At 37.8% G+C, this 25082-nt stretch overlaps 1 protein-coding gene across 1 annotated transcript in view; it reads left to right on the forward strand.

Annotated features, from left to right (window-relative positions):
• JPH1 (junctophilin 1) overlaps window positions 1-25082 on the forward strand; it is a gene marked incomplete at its 5' end in the record, with an annotated part of 81420 nt that overhangs the window by 34766 nt on the left and 21572 nt on the right. Inside the window, one exon of the mRNA XM_079533927.1 lies at window positions 18816-18934. Coding sequence (XP_079390053.1) covers window positions 18816-18934 — 119 coding nt within the window. The remainder of the gene's footprint in view (window positions 1-18815; window positions 18935-25082) is intronic.

The raw sequence follows: 25082 nt of genomic DNA on the forward strand, positions 1-25082 counted from the left end.
GTTATAAGAAAGATGGTTGAATAGACTTTATAGCTAGCTCTTTAGTCTCCTTCTCAGCTTTGTCAATGCCTTGTTTCCTTCAGGGAGGTACATACTGGGCAACTCCGTATAGTTTCAAACGTGTTTTAAGCCTGAGTACCAGGGATCAGCTGGAAACACGAAGCAGAAACTGATTTGAGTGGAAAAGCAAGTGGTTGAGAGTGGAAGAAGGTGGTTTCGTTCAGCTGTGCTAGGAAGGGGCAGCCCGGAGAGACTGTGGCATCTTGGCAGTATTCTAAAGCCATCTCACTGTGGTACTGGGCAGCTGACTCAGGAAACTAGGGGGAGCCTTGAGAAAGCCACTCACCATCAGCATTTCTTCATACAAACTATTTATTGCATATTTTGTAGAGGCCAAAGTTCCTAGAGCAAATGGGCCATGTCAGAGAGGCCAGGTGGTCACTGTCCAGGTTGTCACAGGAGTGTCTGTTTCAAGCATCCATGCAGCGGCCTTTTCATCTGTATGAGGTACGGCTCGTCCAGGTGTGATTTTCCTGTGGAGAAAAATTGCAGGAGCAATTCCAGCTGTCTACTGACCAGTGTCTTCTCCATGTCCAGGGTGATCAGCACAGTCTGTCTCACCATCTGCAGGGCTGGAAATCTGTCCTGTTCTAGCTTGCCCAGAAGGTGGTGGTCAGGAGGTGCAATGACCAATCTTCAAAGCAAGGGTGGCAAAGAGGGTGCCGACCAGGATATAGACAGGGAGCTTCTGACTTTTGAGGTTGAAGCTGTTGTGCCGGGCATGCCTGACCTTGTCCTGAAGAGCTGTGACTCTGCTGCACTATGTGTCTGCAGCCAGCTTGTGCTGCTGATATCAACAGCCTCTGTGTACTTGAAGCTCAGGATGGTGTCTCTATCACCTTGCAGTACCCCAAGCATTAGCTCAGTGTAGAGGGCCCAGGAGGAGGTGGTGGTCAGCCCAATCTTGCAGAAGTGAGTTGAGGGCAGCGCCTCTAGCTGGATTGTGAACAACAGAGACACAGCCACGCAGGCTTCTGTTACCAGTTCCCAGAGCCACATTGTGGTTCTCGGTACTTCCAGGCACATTTATGTGGTGCAAAAATGTTTCAATGAAAGCCACATTTGCCATATAAAAATACATAAGGTAACTGTTCCTCTTTTCACTTGAATGTCCAAAAACGTGCACACAAATGTCTGTTTAATATTGCCAAACTTTACTTGTTTCCTGTAGCCGATTTATTTTGTCATTCATCAATTCCAATAGCTATTTCTAAGCTCTCCTGCTTGTCAAAGTAAGTAGACTTGGTGGCTGCAGTATAAATTAATAATAAATCTCATTTTATAGTGATGTTGAAACAGATCAGAAAACACAGCTTCAACAACAAACAAGTTCAAAATTTGAGGTTATTTGGGCAAAAAAACATTGAAATTTTAAAAAGATTTGGTTTTGAACATTTTGAGTATGAATATACTGGCTAGGAGACTTGGTGTTCTCTCACTGTCCCTCAGATAGGGAAAGACAGACACAGAAAGCTCTGCCTGCCAAAGAATAGCTGTTGCTGTGGATTGAAACATAGAGCATCAAAATAGTTTAAGCTAGAAATAATGCTTTGAAAACAAAATCCTCTTTCCTCAGGATTCCTCTGGACGTGGTGAAAAACTGTGGTTCTGGCTTCTACCCTAAGTGTGAAGGATGCACTATTTTGTCTGAGTGAATGTAGTTCTGCCCCTGAATTCAGGGACAGTCCTCACTGATTATTTTTTTGTCTTCGTAATTCACAAAGGGAAAGACAAAAATGGTCCAGGTCAAAGATCCAGTGGGTTGTAGGGAATTTTCTAAGCTGTATCATTTACATTTAGATTTACTGGAAAATTCATCTGAAGATTCAGTTTCACTAAGGATACTGTCAAATACTTTCAGTTCTGTCTTTCCACTGTGTAGCTAGACCCTTTCACAGCTTAATTGCTGCTGAGCATATTTTATTACCTTACTAACCTGCTTGGCTTCTTGCCTTCTAACGTTTCTGTTTTCTGACATAAGTCTGCCACTGTTAAGAAGCAGTACCATTGTTCAGGGAACTTGCTTAAACAACACATGCTTTGTTCCTCTAAAGCACTCTAAAGAAATGTCATCTGAAGGATAATGGAGAGAAAGACTGTCAGACCTTTCATAAATGTTGTCATCTGAGATCAGCTTGCTGTCCTACAGCCTTTCAGCCCAGAAAATACAGAAACCACTTTATGAGAGAAAATTTGTTCCATCCAAAAATCATTCTAAAAATGGAGATAAAAATAAGGTTTTTTAAGTTTAAAAAATGCCTGATTTGTAGTAAGTAAATGAACAGACAACAGTGATGTAGAGATTGTTTTTCTTAGGTAAATTATATTTTAGCTAAGGATTTTCTATTCGTACAGTGTTTTGGATTAACTACTCTACATTCTCTTTTGTAGTTTTAGGATTACGGTGCCTTTTCCTAATGTGATTTGAAAGTGGATTGGATTTTTCTAAGTTGGGAAAGGTACTCACTGCAGAAGGAAGTAGGATTCATGGATTTACTCAGGGATATATTTTACATGTAAAACAAATCTGCGGTCATTTTCATTCATAGAGAAAATAAAAATACAGCTGAATAGACAGCATTACCACAAAGAACTGTAGAAAAGTTTAGAGATAATGTGTAGACTTACTCAAAAGGACATTAGCAAGTAGGCATAACCTGCCAAGAATCCACTGAGTAATTTTACTTGTGACATTACCAGTACTAACAGAAAAGAAGTTGTGAAGTTTTCTTTGATTCTTCGACATTATGCTCTATTAGTTAACCCAAATAATAGATCTTTATTTCTCTTTAGTTTACTTTAAGGATGGATACCAAATATCTCTTAAAAACTAAAGAAAAACAAAATATAAAGTTTCTGAATTCCTTATTTCACATTCTTCAAGTTTTTAAAGCTTGTGTTAGATGTAATTCATAGGTTTTAATGCAGAGCTACTGCAGGAGGAAAAGTGATTAGCTGAAGGTGGACTCTTCTTTGCTTAATTATCTCATCTCCAACAGAGCTAAATTCAGCTCTTGACATGTGCTGGCAAAAATCTCATTCACACACAAGCAACATTCAGCTGAAGCTCTGCAGTAGATCATGCTCCAGTCTCACCAGATGACATTTCTTCTTCAGGTATATCACTCTGCGTATTGTGTATGCTTTTGGCAAGTTATATTGCCACATGGTTGCTTTGTTTGATTTTAATAACAGCATCCTTCATGAATCTACACCTACCTTAGCCTTATCACACTTGCGTGTAGTGTCATAAAGATAGTTCTTTATTATCCTCTTATGGTAAGAGAGAATATGGTAGGTATTAAAAGTACTTACTCTTGGCGTGAACATTTAAAAAATCTTCCAGCATATCCAAAAATATTTGTCTGTCATGATCTTGTGTTCTCCATTCAGATGCCCTTGCACGGTGACTTTTAAAGTACAGATAAAAATCTGAATACTTCAAATTTAATTCATCTTGCAAGCAACATAATCTTCCCTGCACAGGAACAACAAGATAGACAAAGATTCTTTTCCTGGAAAAAAAAAGAGTGTTCAGCTATTCATATACCTTCTCTTATCTGCTGGAATGCACAAGTTGGGAGGTCCATGACCAAAACTCTAATCTTTTGAAGCAGCTCAACTGCCATGGCAAGCTGTCACAAGAACTACCAATGTACTCTTGCAGCCTACTGAGATCTAAATTCAAGAGGCGATAGCACCATTTATGCTCCCAGCAAGGACACCATTAGCCATAGTTACTCCAGTATTGATTTCAATACTGATCTTGTTCATATATGATGAGATAAAGCCACTTAAACTCATCCATCAATGGTTTGGAGGTTCTAATTATACAGGATTCAAAACTGTCAAACCAAGAGCACTTTATACTTCTACAACATCACTGAGGAGGTCTGGTTCTCTGGTCTCTGCTCTCTTCATTTGTATGAACTCACAAAATTATACAATAGCTTTAGGTTGGAAGAGATCTTAAAAGATAATCTAGTTCAATCCCATTGCCATGGATGGAGTTGACACTCTAGATCTGGTTGCCCAAAGCCCCATCCAAGCTGGCCTTGAATGCTTGCAGGGATGGGACTTCCACAGCTTCTCTTGGAAACCTATTCCAATGCCTCACTACTCTCTATGTTGAAAATGTCCTACTAAAATCTAATCTAAATTCCCTCTTTTAGTTTAAAAACATTCGTCCTTGTCCTATCACTATCTGCCCATGTAAAAACTCAGTCTCCCCTCCTGATTATAAACTCTGTTTAAGAACTAGGAGGCTGTAATGAAATCTTTCCAGATTCTCTTCTCTTCGCCAGGCTGAACAAGCCCAGCTACCTAGCCTTTCTTCATAAGAGAAAAGCTCCAACCCTCTGATCATCATTGTGACCCTCCCAGTCCAAAAGCTCCATTTTTTTTTTTTACTGGGGGCCCTAAACCTGGATGTGGTACTACAAGTGGGTTCTCATAAGGGCAAAGCACAGGACAGTCACCTCCCTTCTCCCTCTTTTGTTGCAGCCTGGAATACAGTTAGCCTACTGAACTGCAAGCACATATTGCTGACTGACATCAAGCTTTTCATCCATCACCACCCCCAAGTCTGAATTCTTTTCCCAGTCTGCATACGTATCAGAGACTGCTGTGGCCCAAGTGCAACACTTTCACATGGACTCACTGAACCTCATCAGGTTCATGTGGGCCCACTTTTCAAGCTTGTCCAGGTCCCTTCCTTCTTTTGTATTGTGTACAAACTTGCTGAAGATGCACTTGATCACACCATCTGGGTTAAAGAGTACTGATCCCAAGAGATACCCCTGGGGGACATGGACGCCACTTGTGACCAGCCTCCACCTGAACACAGATCCATTGACCAGAACCTTCTGACAGTGATAGAATAGGGGGCGGCATTCCTTCTTTTGTAGTTTGCTTCGCACCAACCCGATTAGCATCTCTTATATATCTTATGGGAATAAGATATCTTATGGGAATATCTTATGGGTGATACTTTGAACAGAGTGACAACTGGCTGGCCACTTGTCTTCATATGAAGTACTATCCCTTTTCTTTTTCAGGTACTTCTAAAAACTGTGATTTGCACCAATGAGAGATGAGAATCTTCTTGTTGCTTTGCCAGTGAGGCATGAGTATGTGGAAGAGTTGAGGCCTGTGGCACATCATTAACGGGTCTGAAAACATAAAAGTAGGCACATGGGAATGGATCACATCTGGGAGGTCATGTTATTTCAGTTTCTGATTCAGGCAGGATTATCCGCATTAATGAGTGACTGCTAAATTCAGTAAAAAAAACTGTGGTGGGTACCAGCTAAAGAAAGGTGTTACTAATTTAGAAATAGGCAAGAAAAAAAACTTGAATATTTTTACAAGGACTCTGATCTAGCCACCTAAGTTGTATTAATTATATGGAGTAATTCTGTTAAGCTAAAGCACACCTAGGGTCAGAGGCCACAAATGGCTTGACTTTTGTGGGGGGAAATTGTACACCTCAGCTTTGTGGCAGTTGTTTGGCTAACTGGTTTTGACAGCCAAGAAAAATCTTTTCATTTAGGGCAGAGTGATACTTCACTCTTAGGATAACACAGAAGAGCTTAATTTTAATGAAATAAAAGGATTCACTGTTAGGCAGGTAGCTTCACAAGAAGTAATGAAACACTGGTTATCCTCACCAGCAATTGCCTGAAGAATATAGCTGTAAGCATTGGGTTCTGGTGGAAGTGGAACTGTTTTAGAGCTTATGATTCTTCAACATGTAGATAACAGCATTGTATATTCACCAGAAGAGCTGGGACTTCTGACCCTGAGCAATGGGAGATGGGCACGTCTGCTCCTGAACACAGACTGTTCGTTCAACTGCCAAAAGAGCATAATGTCCCAGTATCCCAGCCACAGTCTTCTCTTAGAAGCCAGCTGTTTCTAAGTACTGCTATTGGAGTCACTTTTTTTTTTTTTCTTGTTCAATATTCTTGCTTTTGAGACAATCTAGTAAATTTAACAAGAATGCAGAGATCTTCGTTAAACTTGCTCTAGAAAATATAACCTTTCAGACTCTTAGTCTGTTCTCTTAATTGTTTAGGAGCTAAGCCATCTGTCTGTAAAAACCATTTGTCTTGTCTAGTACATGCAGTTTCAATCTTCTGTGTTAGAGACAGCTCTTATTTCCTTTACTTCTGCAGTGATTACTCTGTAGAGCTTTTGCTTGACCTTACTTCTTATAAGAGCTACAGATGCAGCTTCTGCTTTCTTGGCACTGTAAATGCCATGCATTTTCTCAAGGTAGATAAGAAAGACCATTTCTTTCCTGTCCTAAAGCAATTCACAGCTGTCTGTAAATTTTCTCACTTGCAGTCTGGTAATACTTTATTTTATTATTTTGTGTGTAATTATAAGACTAATTCATAGTCTGCAGGTTTAGGGAGATAATGCATGGAATACCTGGAATTATGCATGGTATACCTGGAATTACCAGTAAAGGTTGTTGTATCTCAAAATTCTCCATGATGCTGTCACTGTTTGTTAAATATATGGTATGTTTAAGTTATAAACTCCATCTAGATAGCTTGGTGATGAGAGAGAATGTTTTGAGCTGTATGGTTTCTGTCAAAATAACGTGGAACTGAACAGCCTTGCAGTTTCAATTCTTGTTCAGACCCAGAAAACAGGAGAAAAAGTGTGTCATTCTTCTAACAAACTACCAGAAAGGTTGCATTTCTGCATATATGAATTGCAGTGAACATGCAATACATGAAAATGCTAGACTGAAGAACTTTAAGCTTATATATATATGTATATATTTTGCCTCTTCTGTGGAATGGCAAATTGATTGCCTTATAAAAAATTTAGTTTCCATGTTGCCCTTTCAATTGAGGTTATTTTGTATCTTGTGTTTTCAGCAGCAATTTGACTACTTGGAACAGTACTTCACTACTAAACTCGCTAGTCTCTGAAGAAAAAGCAGAAGTTGCAGTACTTCATAGCTGAATTTGCATGCTCAAGTGTAAGAACAAGAAACTGCCCGAAGCACAAGCACGACATTTCAAGGAGGTCCATAGAATTCAAAAACGTATTACAGTACATTAGTAGTCTTTTCAGTGCTGTGCTTCGCAGCAAAGATTTCCTTAATCTCAGCAGGCATTTCACTGTGCATCTGTCTCACAGAGAGTGAAAATGTTATTTATTTAATAAAACTGACTTCTCCCTTCTAATTTGAAATCATATTCCATATATATACATCCACTTCGACTTGAGTAAGAGAATTTTATTGCTATTATTTTGCTAATTATGTAAAATTGGATTATCAATGAATTACCTTGAACTGATATTTTTTGACTTATCAATTTCTGCAAGGTTTACTTTACTTACAATGTTTACTTTGCTTAAAATATTCACTTCCCCTGCTCTTTCAGTAGTTCTTCAAGAGCATCATCCACTCCTTCTTTAAGCCCCATCAGTGTAGGCTTCAGCAGAGGAACTAAGGCAACACTGAGGCCTACTGTGCTTCTGACTTTCATATTTGCCCATGGGATTCATAAAATAAGGTACATATTAGGTGAAGGTAGATTCATACAAACTTTAAAAAGGATCATCTTATCTTGGTACACAACCTGACAAGATAATTCACCCAGCCTACAAGCATATTCCAGGACACTGCCCTTCTCAGAATTTATAAGCCCTTCCCGTCGTGATGTATGCCCATAGCATGATGAGACTCCTTCAATGTCCTCAAGAAAAATAGCAGGCAAAAGTAGTCCCCTCTCACCTTCAGTGAGAGTTCAGCCAACAGGAGCCAGCTACAGAAATTGCTGTAGTAACACCTGTTTCTCCTGTAGTGTTACTTATTGAAGACATGGAGAGTAAAGAACTTAGTTGGTACGTATGTAGTAATGGCTAAGACTTTGAAAAGGTCTTGTGCCTATGCAGCACCATCATTCTGTGCAGCACAAATCCAGTGCGTTGTGCAAGCTGACAAGAAAATGGAAAAGAGAGAACATGCAACATGTTGCCCTCTCCAATACTCATCAAAGCTCAGAAGTCTGCATTTTAGGAAGGTAATGTATTTAGGACACCCTGGATGTAATTTTTGAGGCTCAGGATTTGCCTAGATTTGTACCAGATCTCACAAAAATAATATTTGGTGTTTGTTTTTAGAGCCATGTTAGTTTTAGAAATTATATTCTGTAAATAACAGGGGAGTATAACTGTTGGTGATAGAGAGCAAGCACAGGCTGTACAGAGTGGCTGTGGAGTCTCCTACTTGGAGATCTTTAAAGGCCACCTGGATGTGGTTCTGGGCACTCTATTCTGAGTGGCACTACTTGAGGTGGGGTTGGACCAGATACACCCAGAAGACCCTTCCCACATCAATCATTTTGTGTTTTTGTGTGATATGTAGCAGAAAGAGCTTTTTGCTGGAGGTGGTGGGCAGGTTATTTTGCAGATTTTTGTCGTAGTGATTGGTCCAGTGTCTACTCATAGGAATCAGTAAAACTCATCAACCTCTAAGTATATCTGTCAAGTCTGATAAATCTCTTCATGTGAAAAGAGAAAAACAAGAAATTAGTATTGATAATATTGAGATATACTTCCTCTTTCATGGCATGTAGTTGTATTTATACTGAAATGCTGTTACTAGTGACTTAGAAAAGAAGAGAATATTTGCTTGCTGGAAAAGGCAGGAGAAGAATGTCAGGGTTACAAGGGCTGTTCTAAGCAAATTAAAAGGAGCAAATAGACCGTGACTGTTCAGAGAGGCTTAAAACAATAGAGTCCTTGAATCTGAAATAAGTTGTTACTTTTACATGTGATTACTACATTAGAATACAGAAATTAATCTTTAGCCTCACAGTGCAGATCTGCATGACTTCAGCCGAACAAAGCAGTTAAGGACCACTCTGAAGCAGGAATAATAGCCTGCTGTGAACTTTCAGAGTGTGGACTCCGCAAAGTGCCCTCAGGCGTCTGGCTGAGCTCATCAGCCCCCATGGAACCAGCAGAATAATGTTCTCTTTTTTTTTTTTTCTTGAAATTTTCTCTTAGCTGGCTGGATATGGCGGTCATTCTTTCAGACCGGCTAGCAGTGTAGATTGCTAACAGAGGGTTAATGTATACACATATGCTTACTTAAGCATGTGTTAGCTATATGTGAGAGATTTATTTTAAAGCTATTAACTGTATTTGTTGTAATTGTATTTGTTGTAAGCCTAGATTTTCATCATGCTAGAGACAACAAAAACTGTGAAATAGCTGTCACCTGCCCTGTGTCTGAAATGATTGACTACCTCAAGGAAATTGCAGCAAAGTGGGAGGTCACTGTCTTCTCCCAAGTAATTAATGATAGAATGAAAGGTAATGGCCTCAAGTTGCACCACAGGAGGTTGGGGTCAGATATTAGGAAAAATTTCTTCTCTGGAAGAGCGATGGAGCATTGGAACAGGCTGCCTAGGAGATGGTGGAGTCCCTGGAGATATTCAAGAAAGGTGGATATAATTTACTAGGAATAATGGTGATGAGTTGGCAGTTGGACTAGATGATTTTAGAGGACTTTTCCAAACTGAATGATTCTGTGTTTCTATGATTATTTCCAAATGTAATTCTACTGTGCTCTTTATTTAAGTGGAATTCCATGTTTACAGATGTCCTCATTTGTTAAGATTTCAATTCCCTACAAAATGATAATGATTGAAATAAGTTTGTCCTAAGCTTTTGGAAGAGAGACAGGCGACACAGTGGACTGTTTTTTTTCCCCCATAAGTTTTAAAAAAGTTCTTATCCTAAAAAAGCATACCAATTCTACATAGAGAACAGACTAAGGAATACAGACATTGTCAAGGACAATGTTTGGCCTGGTTTTCATGAATACATTTGTTGATGAACGGAGCTTCTGAAAATTTTCTAGAATTATTATAATTATAAATTATTTAAAATGTATTTTCATATTTTATTTTATTTTTCTTATTTTTACAAACATTTGAAAGTGATTAAATTCATTAGAATGATGAAAAATAGTATTGTTTAAATTGAAAACAGTCTCTTTTGATGCAAAGATACCTCCTAGTCTCTTCCTTTTTCTGCAAGCTGTTCTTTTTCATCCAGCTCTATTCCTGGGATCGTGATTTGTTGTTGCTTTCTTATGAGCAGGATCTTGAAGAGCTGCTATATATTGATAGCATTCTTGTCATAGCTACCATTGTATTTCATTTGTCACAGGTGTAGAGAGCAGTACAGTTTAAAAATAAAATAAAATTTGGCAGGTGAAAAATGCAGTGCTCTAAACGCACCCTAGAAATTCTGTAAGCAAATGGTCACAGCAGTCCCTGTGTTCCCATTTCTTTTAGTGGGTTTACTTCTTCTGTGCTAAATCATTATTGCATGGAGTTCTTTTTCCTTGAAACTCATTTTTTATGATGAAGGAAAGAGATGCATTTCTACCTCCCGTTTTTTTATATCATCAGGAGCAGCTGAAGCTCAAGAGTGCATTGGTTTTTTTATGCTTTCAGCGAGGTTCTGGAGTTGATTTAGTCAACTAGCGTAGTTGGCCATGACGATCAGAAATAATAAATTGTCTTCTGGCAGATTTTCCTTTATCTTTTCCAAAAATCTCCTGTGTGCAGGAATTATCATTAAGAGCCTACTAAACTGGAAGAAAATATTGCTCTCTAACAAGACTTTAAGTAATAAAATCATTTAGGATGTAGTCTGTCCCATGACAAAGGATAGACAAAAATCAAGATGTATACTCTAGATATACTTTAGTGACATGGAGTTAGTGACATGAAAAGATACTGTCTGTGAAATCACCATTGGGAAAATTCCCTAGGAGCATACAGGAGTGGTTTTTGTACACTGAGTTGTAAGTTGCCCCCCCAGGAGAATTTGCTTTTTGTGTGAAATTATGTTGCTTATCTTCCTGAAATTGACGACTGTATCATCTTAAGATTTCTGCGCTAGTGCTGAGATGAAATACAATCAATAAGAAAGAAAAATTCTGCTTGTTCAAGCTCCTGACAGAATAACAGATGAAAGTAAATACATCACATGAAGATGTGTATTATCCATGGGCAGATTGTCTGATGTGAACATAAATAATGCCAGGCTAGTGGGACACCTAAGGTTAGGGAGAGTACAGTGTAATTGCAGCTTGTCTAGTGATGCTTTAACAGCAATCCAAAACCACTTTTTAAATTATGACATCTGCATGTGAGGTTTTTCGCTCAACATGCGAGAGTCTGCAGGGCTAGAAGACCAATAAGGGAAATAGGACTTGCAGCTCTATGTTAGAAGTGGATTTTCAGGAATACCATCTCTTTTGGGATGCTACCCCAAAAATAAATATAAATTATAGAAACTGGAATAGATTATAGAAACAGTTACCTCAGCACCCTTAAATTGTGGAGCAGCCCTGTTTTTATTAAAGGGGACCATAGGTGTATAAAGGAGTATGCAAACAGGTTTTAAACAAGCATTAAGATTAAATCTGTAGTAAAAATGTAGATTGATGTTCACAGTAGGATTATTTACATTCATAGGCACAGCAGAGTGTGCTCACACTGACCACTGCAGGAGCGGTCATCCATGCAGTTCAGAGGATCAAACTGCAAATGTTTGAAGTTTCTGAGTGAGAGGGATGTCTCAAATGAGGCACTGACGTCAGATGCCTGAAATACGTAATGTAAACAGCCTCTAAATCATCTAATCTTGCTTCCTGTAAACAAAAGACTGTGTTATTTTTCTCAGAAAATGGATTAAAGAAGATTTTTAGTACACTGCCTAATATCGTTTGCAAAACTTTGAAATCTTTTTTTTAATATAAAATTTATTCAAAGCATTTCAAAGTTGAGCACATCCAAATTCATGTTCTACTGATTGTACCAGCTGTGCCTTTCTGAAATGTTGGTCTTCTCCATTTTGTCTTCTACAATTTCCACTATTGAGTATCCATGTGTACACCACGATAAGTGACTTCCCAGTGTTATTCCAGTAATGAGTAGATGTGAGATTGCATAAGCTTAGGTCAAACAGCTTTTCTTTTCAGAACTTTGGTTATTCTGTGATTCTGACAATTCCCTTCTTGAGACATAGATGAGTTGGGTATTGTTCCATCAGTGGTTTTGTGGATTCTGAGTTATGTTGCACAGCAATAACAAATTCTTGTTTACGCTTATTTTTTGTCTCCTACTTGTAGAAAGACTACATTAAATCTTCCTTTTGCTGCAGTGTGGGGCCATGCAAGCTGATCTCATATTCCTAAGCCACTTTCCATGTTAGTTTCTCGTACTGATGAGGTTTTCCCTTCCACAGTGTTCTTTTTCAGTACAGTCAAATGCAATACTTTTTGAAGCTGTTATCCTTGAACTTTAGGATGTAATGCAATAAAATATCCTTCTGGGTTTTGTTTGAATCAGAAAGTTGTGTAATCTGCCATCTTTAATACTGTATGCTTTAGATTTTATTGTGATGTTATAAAACTAAAATATGTAACTACTCTGGAGCAAAACCCAGTTCCTAAGATAAAATGCATGTTTCAACTCTTTATTTTGATGAGCAAGCATTTTGAGATGTGTCAGTGAATTAGCTTTTAAGCCATTTTGATATGCCTTATTTTAATTGGACATGGTTTATGTTTAATTATTTAATTATTTTGCCATAGGATAAAAAAATTAGAAACCTTGGAAAAAAAACAAGTATGTTAAGTCAAGCCAATCTTGATAAAGTATTAGGACTGTAATCATTATATATGTATGGAGTGTTTGGCAAAATCTACTTTTTGTTAAGGCACGTTTTCCAGCGTTCTATGCTATTAGCCTATAAATCTATGTGGATGTAACTTCTGTTTATTTATGCTGTTATTTATGCTCAGGACTGACGTCTGGCAAACTAGCCAATACCCTCGGGTTATTTTCTCAAGTACTGAAACCAGATTGACTGTCTGCCAATTCTATGGAATTTCATCCATTTCTCATATTTTTAAGAAAAAGTAGTATTTTTTCTGTTCTTCTGATGTGGAATAGAACTGGGGAAAAAAAAAATTAAAAAAAAAAAAAAGAAACAAATTGAGACTGGAAAAGAGGAGTTTGCAGAAGCAAAATCCATTGGGTAAGATTATGTGGGCCAAGGTTCCTGCACTGTGCATATAATAGCTCTGCTTATGCTTCACTACGTGAAAGTTTGTTAGTAGTACCAAGCTAGGCCAGTCCTTGAGTGAAGTCAGTTCATTGAGAGGGAGCAGCTTCTTGAAACTGAAATCTAGCAAGACATAATGGAGATTAATCAAATAAAGCACTTCAGAGAGTTTAAGTTCTGGTTCTCTTGATTGAAGACATATGTTTCATTTCGTCAGTTCAATCTGCACTTCATAAGTACTTTAAGTTTCTCAGTGACACGAAGTTCTCATGTTGCAATATCTGTACATAATTCTTCTACTGCTCTATTTCTCTGAAACTTCCATTTCTTGTTGATATTCAGTGACGTAGCCTCACTTCTGAACTATTCTACAATACTGAGTTGCTAAGCCTTGAGTTCATAAGTAACTCTGTACAGTTGTGCACAGACATAACTTTTCCTACCATAAGTGAATAGTTTTCCACTCAGTATTATCACTGAAAGAAGATGAGCAAGATGATTAGTGCACTTGATAAATGACAGTCTCTCAATTGCTGTATCAAAAAATGCATAGTTGGAAATAGGGTAAAAAAAAAATTACTGAAGAATTATTCCTTCAAAATTTTCTCTTAATCATGATCTCTTCTCCTTGAAACTCTTTTGATATCTATAGGAATGTTGCAGAGTTCAACCTCCAAAAGATAGAAGAAAAGGCTGTAAAATTTCATACATGGGGAAAAAAAAAAAAAAGCAACAAACAGCATAGGATTCTTTGCTTACTAGAAAAAATAAGTGAATTTTAGAATTGAGGAAAAAAAGGGACGTTTTTTAATAGAATTCCAGTTTCAGAAGGGATGATATAGGTCATAAGCTGCAATATGTGAAGTTAGTCAGACAAACCTGAAGATTGCCATAAATTAAATACATAGGTCTCTCTGAAATTAACGTATCTTATTTATTTCCAAGGAAACTGTAATGGATACACAATACACTGTTTGGTAGAACAAATTCTCAGCTACAAAACACTGTTTTTCTGCATAGTCACCAGCAGTAGCTATGCATTTTTGCCAGCAAATGATCAGTGATCAGATGTGATGGCTTGTCTAGGTTCTGGGACATCCAGAAGGATCGCCCCTTTCCTTTCCCAGAGTGCAGTGCACATCAGTTTACATGTCACCACTCCATGGACTGCCATTTTGATTCTGACTCATATCTGTGACACCATGCCTCATCACTGGTAATTACATGATGTAGGAAACTGTCACCTTCAGCTTTGTGTTGGTTCAGTGGGTCCTGACAAACTTGCATATGGTGTTCTTTCTGTTCCCCTGTGAAGCATTTGTGAGACCTACTTGGAGCAAACTTTGTGATATTCCGGTGTTGCCACCATGGTTTCCAATGCATTTATGCCAATATTCATCTCCATATGCAGTTCCCTAGTCGTAACCCCCTGATTCACACGGCTGAGCTGATCAAGACGCTGTTCATTTCATGGTGTGACAGCTGCAGATGGCTGGTCTTTCACATTGCTGTCACCACTGCTGAAACACACCATCCACCACCTCACAGTGCTCACGTCCACTGTTTGGTTTCCAAAAACATGCAAGAAGCGTCAGTGAATGTCAGTGTGTACCGGTTTTTCCACATGAAGGAGTTCAATGACACACCTTTGCTTCAGACACACTTCCATGTCAGACACCATTTTGTCAAAGTGCCCTTCGACTGCCGTCTGTCACAACAAAATGTGACGGAATGTTGGTGGGTTCAACCTCTACTGCCACAGCAACAACATCTCCCTCTGATGTCATGGGCCAACATAATAAAATAGGAGGCATTACTTTCTGAGCTGCCCTTGTACATCTCTGAGTATTTTATGCAGGTTTAACCTTTACTGATTTATTTTTTTTTTAAATATGAAAACCTATTAGTAACATTATTAAGATTATTAATTTATGATAATTTGTATTTAGGAACATAATTGCGGTTCATATATTGGCAAACTGAAAAGTGAGAAAATTATATCAAATAATACTCAGCAAGCTTTATGTTGGAATCCCTGTGCTTAATATAAGCTGTAACATGAATGAAAGAAAGTAAATATGTCGCTTACATTTTCACTTGACACTGACTGGACATGAATTACAAATACATTGAAGGATATAATGGAAATACAAAATAATCTCAAGGGTAATTGACAGTTCTAAATGGAGTTTAAATTTAGATAAATATTACATAATGCATTCAAGACAAATGGTATTATATAGAAGCATTGTTGCTACAGAATGCTAGATAATGTTTAAGCTCTTCAGCCCTCACTATTCCCCCTCCAAGTCACTTCTGAGACATAAGTAGATGGAAATCTGCTTGTAGCGTGGCTGGAAGGGGACACAGTATGATCCTCTCTAAGTCCGTGCTTATAATCCCTTGAGTGTGGCTCAGAATCCATCTATATATTTACCAACACAACCAACCAGAGAAGAAAAAAGATACCAGTAGCAGTATCAGTTGTCCCACAGTCTAGAAAGCTTAGGCTTTCAAAATCTGACACTAAAGGGAGTCTAAATGAAGTTTCTACTAGTAGTAGTTATGCAGTGAATCAGTGGTTCTGCGGCCCTTATTCAATTATGATGTAGGCTGTTATGCTTACAGGCTCCACATACCATACCAGTGCTATGTCTGAACTTGTGGCTTTTGCTGTGGGTTCATTTTTTAATGTAAGTACAGTCTGATTCCTGTAACAGAAATAACTGTGAATGCATTTAGGACTACAGTGAACTCATCAGTTAGGTGGCACACTGTCCTTCAAAATGTGAAGCTCAAAAAATGCCAATGAAAAAGCTGAAAAATTGTTTGAGTCTGACAGAAGTGAGCGTGCAGAAATAAAAAAAAAAAATCTGACTATATGATTTCAAATTGAAACAAAAAATGCCAATTAGTAAAGTATCCTGACACCAAGGTGGTAGAAAGCAAATAGCACTAAGTGAAAAGCACGTGTTCACAGGTGGAATGCACAGCTCTGTTAGATACAAAAGCCAGACTCTTCCCATTTCTTCTGTTCTTTCTCCATTTGCCAAGTATCGTGCTGGTGCCCACTGAAGAGGCCATTAGGGAGATGTCTCAGCATGGCCATGTGCACACATTGCTGTTTGGCTGGCAGAAGGTCTGCTTGGGAGCATGGACACTGGTACTGCTCTTCTGTCTCTGCTTTCCTATAGCTCATGCTGCCTCATCCCTCTCTACTGTGGATTTCTGGGGTATCGACAGCACACATCTCAGCAACCACTCCATCCTGATCTGCTAAGGCTCCTGACTGCCAGTATGAAAGCAGCAGAACAGCAGGAATTGATAGGTTAAAAAAAATGAAAGGTCTGAGTAGCCAAGCAAGGCACCGTTTGTTTACCTTCTGTTCCTGTGTGTTCCTACTGTGGCTTGCTTCCGCCCAGCTGCATGTGGCCGAGCATCAGTAGCTCATTATCTGTGTCTCCATTCAGTGCCTCTGCCACTTTCATACATGCTTAGACAGGATGTGTCATTTGCTTCTTGGCTATAATACTACAGAAAATTCACATCAATAAACAACTAGCAGTAGAGTTTTCCAATACTGGTCATTTAGTGTATTAGCTTTCAAAATGTCTACTGCAGCTGTGACAATAGCATTAGACTATTTTTACATGAGAATTGTCTGGTTATTCTGTGATCACAATAGGATGATCAGAGTCTAGTTTATCCATGTGCAGACATTATTGTCTCATAAAACAGTGTCCCAGTGCTATGATTGCTTCATTAGGTTTATGCTACATAGACATAATTATGCAGGAACTAAGAATAGCTCATCTAATTGAAAATAATGATTATAGAGAAAGAACAGTTTTGATTACTGTTACTAAGCAAGTACATACCGTACAATCATTCATGAACTGCACAGAGTACATATGGGATTATATAGTGTGTTTGTAACAGTTTCTTTCCTGATCCTGACTACAAGTTAAAGGTGTTGTTGCTTATTTGCTATTATAATCTTTTTTTAGAGACCTAGGGGGACCGATGAGAAGGCAACTTGAGCTGATATTTATCCATTAAATTATGACAATCTAAGCTTTGAAATAACATTCAGCTTTTATCCCCATACGTGTTTATAGATGTTTCTCCAGGCACCACAGATGAAACTGTGGGATTTTTTTATGTCTGTGTTTATACTAGAACCCTATGGGATTAAGCATCTTTTTAGAAATGCAAAGTCTACCACACTGTTAATCTCCTACTCATCCAAGTCAGTGCTAACTTGTAATTCTTCCATTGTCTAAAACACACAGAACTTCTCTTTATTCCTTGAAAATAAAACTGAATTTTTAGATAGAAGTAATAGAAAATTTGAGGCTTTCATTTATCTTATTTCTTTTGAATAATATTGCCAGGCCCATGGGTTACAAATGGTTGCTTTTATCGTCTTCCTAATTTACTCTTTTTTTTTTCAATTTTCAACAAGAGCACAGTAAGAAAACTCCTGAGATGATGAAATTGAATATAACTGTTTCAGAAATGTTATGCATATCTTGAGTACGTCTGAAAAACTGCTGTTTTGCTATGTTTAGCTTCCCCTTAGTTCTAATGAATCATTTTACAGCTCTGGGCTATCTGCTAGCACTGAAAGACGCAGCGAGTGCTGCCATCAAGGATTTTTAAACAGATGACCATTTAAAAATGAACTGATGAAGGAAGATGAGAGAAAAAGCAATGCAATCAGGCAGTGACGCAGCAATCAATTTGCGCAGTCTGAAGTGAGAGGCATTTGACAAGCTATTCTTAAGACTTTTTAAGAAAAACAGAAGAAAAAAAAGGGAGAAGCTGAGAGCAGATTACTTCATGAAAGTATTCTGGACTGTTTTCTTGGCTTTTGAAAGTTGCCTTTTCCACACTGTTTTAGATTTGAAATTCAGTGAATTACCAGAATGTAAGCATGTTAAGTCCCCACTTACACAAATGCCTATTGAAGTATCAGACATGAGTTTTTGATCCTATTCATTTCCAACATAGTCTGACTGTGGGAGACATTCTCAAACTTTTGGGCCGATGTACTGCAATTTTGCTTTTTACCCAGCATTGATCATAAACTTTGAAATTGCATCATGGAATCATCGAATCATAGAATGGCTTGAACTGAAATGGATCTCAAGTATCATCAAGTTCCAACCCCTCTGGCATAGGCAGGAAATGTTGTAAAAGTGTTGTGTTTTTTTTAAAGGCATTCTGCAGTCTCTCAGAAGATTGTGTGTCCCGGTCACAGAGCTCCCTGTTCAGGAGTGTAGTGTCCCAGTCTGACCTCCTGTATACTTTGTGTTCCATGTGTTAGCATTTGACCATATAATCATCATCTCTGTTTCATTTAGATACTTCTTATTTTCTTACTTAGAGAGTTTATAAAGCTGGGTTGTAAATTGCGTATCTACAAGTAAATATGATACAAGGATGAGCAGGGCTGAAGAACTGAGAAGAGTAATTTGTATGCTTTGATTTGCAGTTGAAGAGAGCATTGGGCATAGCAGTGTACTGTACAGTACAGTGTACAGTAGCTAAGGGAAGCAATACTTTATTCTGTCATTACTGGTGCAACATGTAAAAGACTTCTCTGCATATAACTTGTTTTCTACTCTGTACAGAACTGCACATGCAAGGGCTAAAGCTGATGCTGCGGATCAGGCTGCTCAGGCTGCTCGTCAGGAATGTGATATTGCAAGAGCAGTTGCCAGAGAACTTTCACCAAATTTCTACCAACCAGGTAATTGTAGATTGGTTTTGGTTTGTGGCCAGTCTTTCTTCCTCACAGTTAAATATTAAATATTATTCCATTTTGAATGTTGTCATTTTTTCAGAAACAGTAGTTAGGTAGTAAAGATTGCATGTTGCCCCAGATTTTGTTTTCATTTTTTAATTATTTGTTAATATTGCTTTGTATTAAAAAGTGAAGTGTCAAAAAGTTGGAATCTGGCTTACAGCTTTGGCTTGTTAATAGCTTATTCAAGATTATAGCAACGTAAGACATCAGAGAACATAAATAAACAGAAATTGAGGTTGTTTCTACAGTGTTACTAGGAGAAGGGTTGAGGCTTGTAAGTCTTACAGTCTACCTTTGTATCCAGGTTTAAATGTGTCTTTCTTGGGTGACCTTGTTTCACATAGATGACCAGAATTCTAGACAATGCTCTACAGAAGTATTTTGAATAGTAGGACTTTACAGGCTTTAACATAATTATCAGTATGTACCTTTCACTGTTGGAAATCGCTTCTATACATCCTTGTCTTTAGATTCATCATATTAATGGCTCATATTTACTCCCATGATACTGAAATCATTTTCTTTTTTTCATTATTTCATTCTTTCATCAGTTAATGAACTTCCAGTCTATAGTAGCAGTTCATCTCATTAGTCACAACTTAAGAAATCCTAATTTTAGTTCATGCTAAGAATCACAGAATCACAGAATGGCCAGGGTTGGAAGGGACCTCAAGGATCATGAATCTCCAAACCCCTGCCACATGCAGGGCCAACCTCCCCATTTAATACTGGACCAGGCTGCCCAGGGCCTCATCCAATCTGGCCTTGAACACCTCCAGGGACAGGGCATCCACAGCCTCTCTGGGCAGCCTGTTCCAGGCTAAGAACTAATAGTAGAGACCCTGTGAAAGGAGAACTTGGTTGAAGATAGAAATGATGGTGTTAAAGCACCTGGATTGAAAGTATTTCAAAGCTGCTAAGCCCCTGAGATAAAGAAATGACTAGGGGACTCGAGAAAAAAAGTACATGATGGTATGAAATGCAACACCAAGAAATTCATCAGAAGAAGTTTACCTTTGTGCTAAGTTTTCTTGAAAATAACTTGTGATGGGAAAATGTAATTTTTCTCCCTAAGCTTAAAGAGCTTTGAGTGATCAGGAGGTATGCTGTCAGTAAGGAGTAAATGTATGTAGCAAATCAACAAAAAAGAGAGAAAATTTAAAGTACGTACACTTTTCTGTAAAGAAGTTGAGCATTTTTCTCTGTCTAAAGAAGTGATTTCTGCATTATCTAAGGTCTAGGTGCATTTGAATAAATATGAAAATCTTTGATAAAGCTCTCAAATTTCAGATTTTTAATATGAGACACTCTGGGCTATATATCCTAGTATTATACACAATTTATAATTACAGTGAATATTCATAAATCATTGTACCATGACAGTTCTCACTTCCCAATTGCTTTTCTCTCTCATGTTACGTTCATTAAAACATTCATCAAGAACTGCCAAGAGGTTCTAGCTTTTTAATGTGGCTCGAAATGAGATTGAAATGAGAACAAAGTGGTAGGAAGCAAAGTAGCATTCAGTAGGTACGAATAATAGTGTCAGTCTGAATCATGAAGATTGAAGCACTATAGAAATCTTCAAATTTAGTTTGCCAGTAAATAATTACCTTAATATTTGCATATTGGGAAAGCAAATATGATTGGAAAGATCTAAGCCATAGTCTAAGTGGTCATAAGCCTACAAGGAGCTGTTTCATGTAAGCTTGTTCAGCTGGGACTCAGGAAAAATTTCACTTCTACTTTAGCTGTGGAACTAGATTTGGCTAGTGATTGATAGATGTAATCATGGCATATCTTTGCAGAGTGCTACCCACAAGGCTGTAGGCTTCATAGATTGAACAAGTGTTCCAGTCCTTATAGAAACCAGACTTTACAGGCCTCTTTATTACCAAATAAAACAAATTTTGAGAAATGCCAGCGCTGACCTGTTTGTTTCCTCCAGGCATCACTAAACTTGCAGATGTGACAGAAAAGAGCATATCAGGACAGGAAACAAATGAAACCTGAGCCATTTTCTCATTCAAAGGAGTCATCTAGGGACAGTTTGAGATTTTCTTTGCTTAGAGAAAAATAATAAAGGCTGTTTTGTGTCACTTGTTAAAGCCTAGAGAAGGGTAAATGACTAATGGAAGATGTTTCTTAGAAAAGAAAGGCTTTTGGCACCCAGTAAAAAGGGGAAGATTGTTCTAATCTTGAACAAGTTTAATGGATGTGACTGACCTATTTATGCTAAATTCTACAAGGCATCTCTAGCATTTACTCTTGTAAACATGCTGTCAGGAGGTAAACTAAAGTATGAACTTACACAGGCTGGACAGCTAAGCTGTAATTGTCTGTATGCATGCATATCCTGCAGCAAATGTGTGCTGTTCTTTCATTCAGTTTGAATGAACAACATTTGATTACATGAAAGAGGGTAAAACTACTTTGCTGCAGGGTAAGAGTCTGGGCACTTTACCATGGAGCAATTAAGCTCTGAAAATTCAAATCTGAATTGTTTTATGGCAGATTATTTGTCAAGCCAACCAACTGCTTGAAGAATACACACTGCTCACCAGAAAATTCTTCCAGCCTTTGACCTCCTGAGCAAGGCATGACAGCAATCAAGAAGCAATTTAGCGGTTAACCCGTGCTAGAGAGGTGAACAGAATTTTAGATGAAATATATGAACAGCAAATGAAAATTTTCTAGTAAAAAGAATTATTAGTATTTAGCACCATTATTTCCTATAATGTTAGGGTACTGTTACAGAAATAGTATTACTTGACATTTTGCAATAAAGTTTCAGAAATAAAAGCATTTCAAGCAGTAGGAAATTTTTGCAGATTTCTAAAAGAAATAATGTCTTAAAGAGAAACTGTGTTTTAAACTTTCTTTTGACCAGATGTTGATGTCTGTAATCTCGGAAGAAAGCACATCCTCCCCATCTTCCTTCTCTCTGTCGTCTCCATCTCCTCCAGTTCACTAAATGCAAACTCCATATGGACAGGAAGGAGAGATTTCTTCCTGGTGCTAATTAACAGGAATGTTCTGGCTAAGCGCATGTGGATGGGGCCAGATATTTTTATTTAAGAAGCCAATTACAGTGAACATTTTTCCCTGATTAGAGTTACCAGCTATGCTATCAGATTGTGCCTTAAAGGGTAAGGAAGCTCACTAGTTATTCTTAGTCATATAAAAGTCTCTTCAGTTTTTTAAGTGATTTGACATACTGCTACATCATGCTCATGCAACTGTAGTCTAGATTCTTCCTGTGACACCTCTTCTCTACAATTTATTTCTTCCATCTTCTTTTTACACTTCTGTATACAGCAGTATATAAAGGCACTGGAATTGTATCTGATAGTCAAAGTAATAAGATGGGCTAAAAGAAAAGGTGGGCTTCAAGCATTATTCTTGTTCTGTTCTTTATTTTTCTAACTATTGGCTAGCCACATGACTTCCAAATTTATCACCAGTCCTGTCAAGTCCCAGATATGGGTGTCCCCACTCATATCTTTTGTCCTGCTCAGTGTGAGGACTTGTTGGCTTTATGCACCCATCCTGCCGCACTGACAAACACACATGCTTGGCTCAGCTTATTCCCCAGACCTCCTGAATGCACCTGGGACAAAGAGCAGGCTTGAGAAAAAGCAAAGGGAGGAGAGGTTGCAAATGAACCAATTTCATTTTTCCAGGATGCTTTCTCAGTTTTTCCAACATGATTTTGAGTGACATAATGAAGTGACTTACTTGGGGGGGGAAAAGAGCTCATAATTAACTTTTTAAGCTAATAACAGAGAGCCAATTTCCTGTAGAGAAGTAAAGCAATTGAAATCACTGTAATTTTGTCAGGCTTCTATTAGGTATTGAACTAGTTAATTTACATCTAGATACAACTTGTGGATTGCCTAGTAAAGGCTATCAAATCTGTCTGCAAAGCTAGCTGGACTGACAAATACGTTCTTAAAAGCTCTTATTAAAAATAAGCGTATTCTTAATAAGAATTATTAATTAATAAGAATTCTTAATAAGCGTATAATATTAAAATCTTAAATACGCTCTTAAAAGCCTTAGGTATACCCCTCTGAGCTGCCACTATGGGAAGTATGAAAGAAAGAGGTCAGTGCTACCTTAGAGTTTTAACTGCCTCCTTTTTCCAGTTCAAAATTACTCGTTTGCCCCCAAAAAGAAGCACTAACTCCAGGACACAGAACTGGACCACTACTGTCCTGCTCCATTAAATTTCTATGTTGGTCTGTCCAAGTGTCCATTAGCCAAGGACAAGATGAATTAGGGTCTATCACATGGGAGAATTATCACAGCAGTCAACATTTCCATTATAAACGCTATTTATAACTACATCATAAATATCTGTTCCACGTTGAAGTTAAGCTCAACAAAATCTATACTGTGAAAACATTTCTTATGGTGTGAAATTTCACTAGAGGATGGTAATTTATTTTAAAATTCTATTACACTAGTGCATATTTGAATTATATTGAAAAAGGGTCTTATTTTTATTTTTTAAACACATGATATGGGTGACACAGTGGTTGTTGGTGCATTCAGTTTTACTTGACCACATCAATTAACACTTGTTGCTGAACTGTGGGCTCCTTTGATTTTGTTTTTACAGGAAATGGAGAGTTAGAGATGTATTTCAGAGGAAATGGCAGAACGCTAGAAAAAAAAAGATCTTTACAGCTGCATTCCGTATTTGCCAGTGCCTAACATGCAGAACATTTTATTCCATGAAAATCTGCAATACAGCAGAAGTAGAGAGAGTTTAGAGACAGAGAGATCTAAAAAAGATTCATGGGATTCAGATTATAGACCTGAGTAATGTAGACAAATGTAGTATTTTTTAGAATGCTGTAGAAGATCACGGTGAGAATTTGGAGAGGGTGAAGATTTCTGAATTTTAGTCTTGTTACAGCTATTTACTCAGATCTTAATCTAAGCAGGTGGCAAATCTGGAGATGAAACATAACCAGCATAGAATTGGTAGTTTTGGGGTTTGTTCTTTTTTTGTTTTTTTTTATGAGATTAGACAGGATGAAGAGTGTAAGAAGAAAAGTAAGAGGAACATGGAACAGAGTAATCTGTGATTCTCTGTAAGGGAATATTGCAAACCAAGAGTTTAGTGTTGTTAGCTTAAATGTTAGAGATCAAGGGAGAACTGACATTATGTCAGGAAGGTGAGTGGCATGATGATTTATCTTAAAATACAAAAGCTCAGTAATATATTTGGAAAGATGCCTGAATAGGATGGAAGACTAAAGAGATCACGTGCCTTAATTTTACCAGAATTAAACTGATTGTTGGATTTGTATGGTTCTGACATTTCCAGTGCAGCAGTCAGTTCTCTTAGCCAACTTGAGACTCATAACGTTCTTACGTTCTTCAATGATTCTACTGCTAGATGTAAGAAATCAGTTTTTCTAGAAATTTGAAGCAGCTTAGTGAATATTGCTGTGTTTTTGGAGGCATTCAAGGCAAGGTTGGATAGAGCCCTGGGCAGCCTAATCTAGTGGGTGGCAGCCCTGCCCACAGCAATGGAGTTGGAGGTAGATGACTGTTAAGATCCCTTCCAAACGAAGCCATTCTCTGATTCTATGTTTTTACAATATATTGATCCTGAATATTGGAAAATATTGAATTAACTCTTTACCTTTCATGAAAATTGATAAAACCTCATATTTTAAAAGTAGTGTATTTTTGATCCCTTTATTTTGGTCCTGTTTTTGTGTCTTTCAAGTTCACATTTTCAAAATTTCTACAACTGCAAATGGATAAATGAAATCTGGTGTAATCATATGATGTGATAAATCACAGTAGCAAGTAAATATCCCTTTAAGACAGCAGTGTATAAATCTGTGACTAAAATGAGCAGAGTCCAAAACACTGTCTAGTTATTTCCACGTCACTTTCCACATATAAGTCATTCAAATGTAATCTCAGTTGTTTTGTGACATATTTTTCATATCTTCCCAGTAGTGAATCTGAATGGCACACAATTCACAAGCATGAGTGCTGATGTCTAGAACCCAAACACTGGATGTATATTGCAGAATCAGAGAATAGCAGGATTTGGAAGAGGTGT

The sequence above is a fragment of the Tetrao urogallus genome, assembly GCF_951394365.1.
Source record: "Tetrao urogallus genome assembly, chromosome: 3".
In the NCBI taxonomy this organism is placed as follows: domain Eukaryota; kingdom Metazoa; phylum Chordata; class Aves; order Galliformes; family Phasianidae; genus Tetrao; species Tetrao urogallus.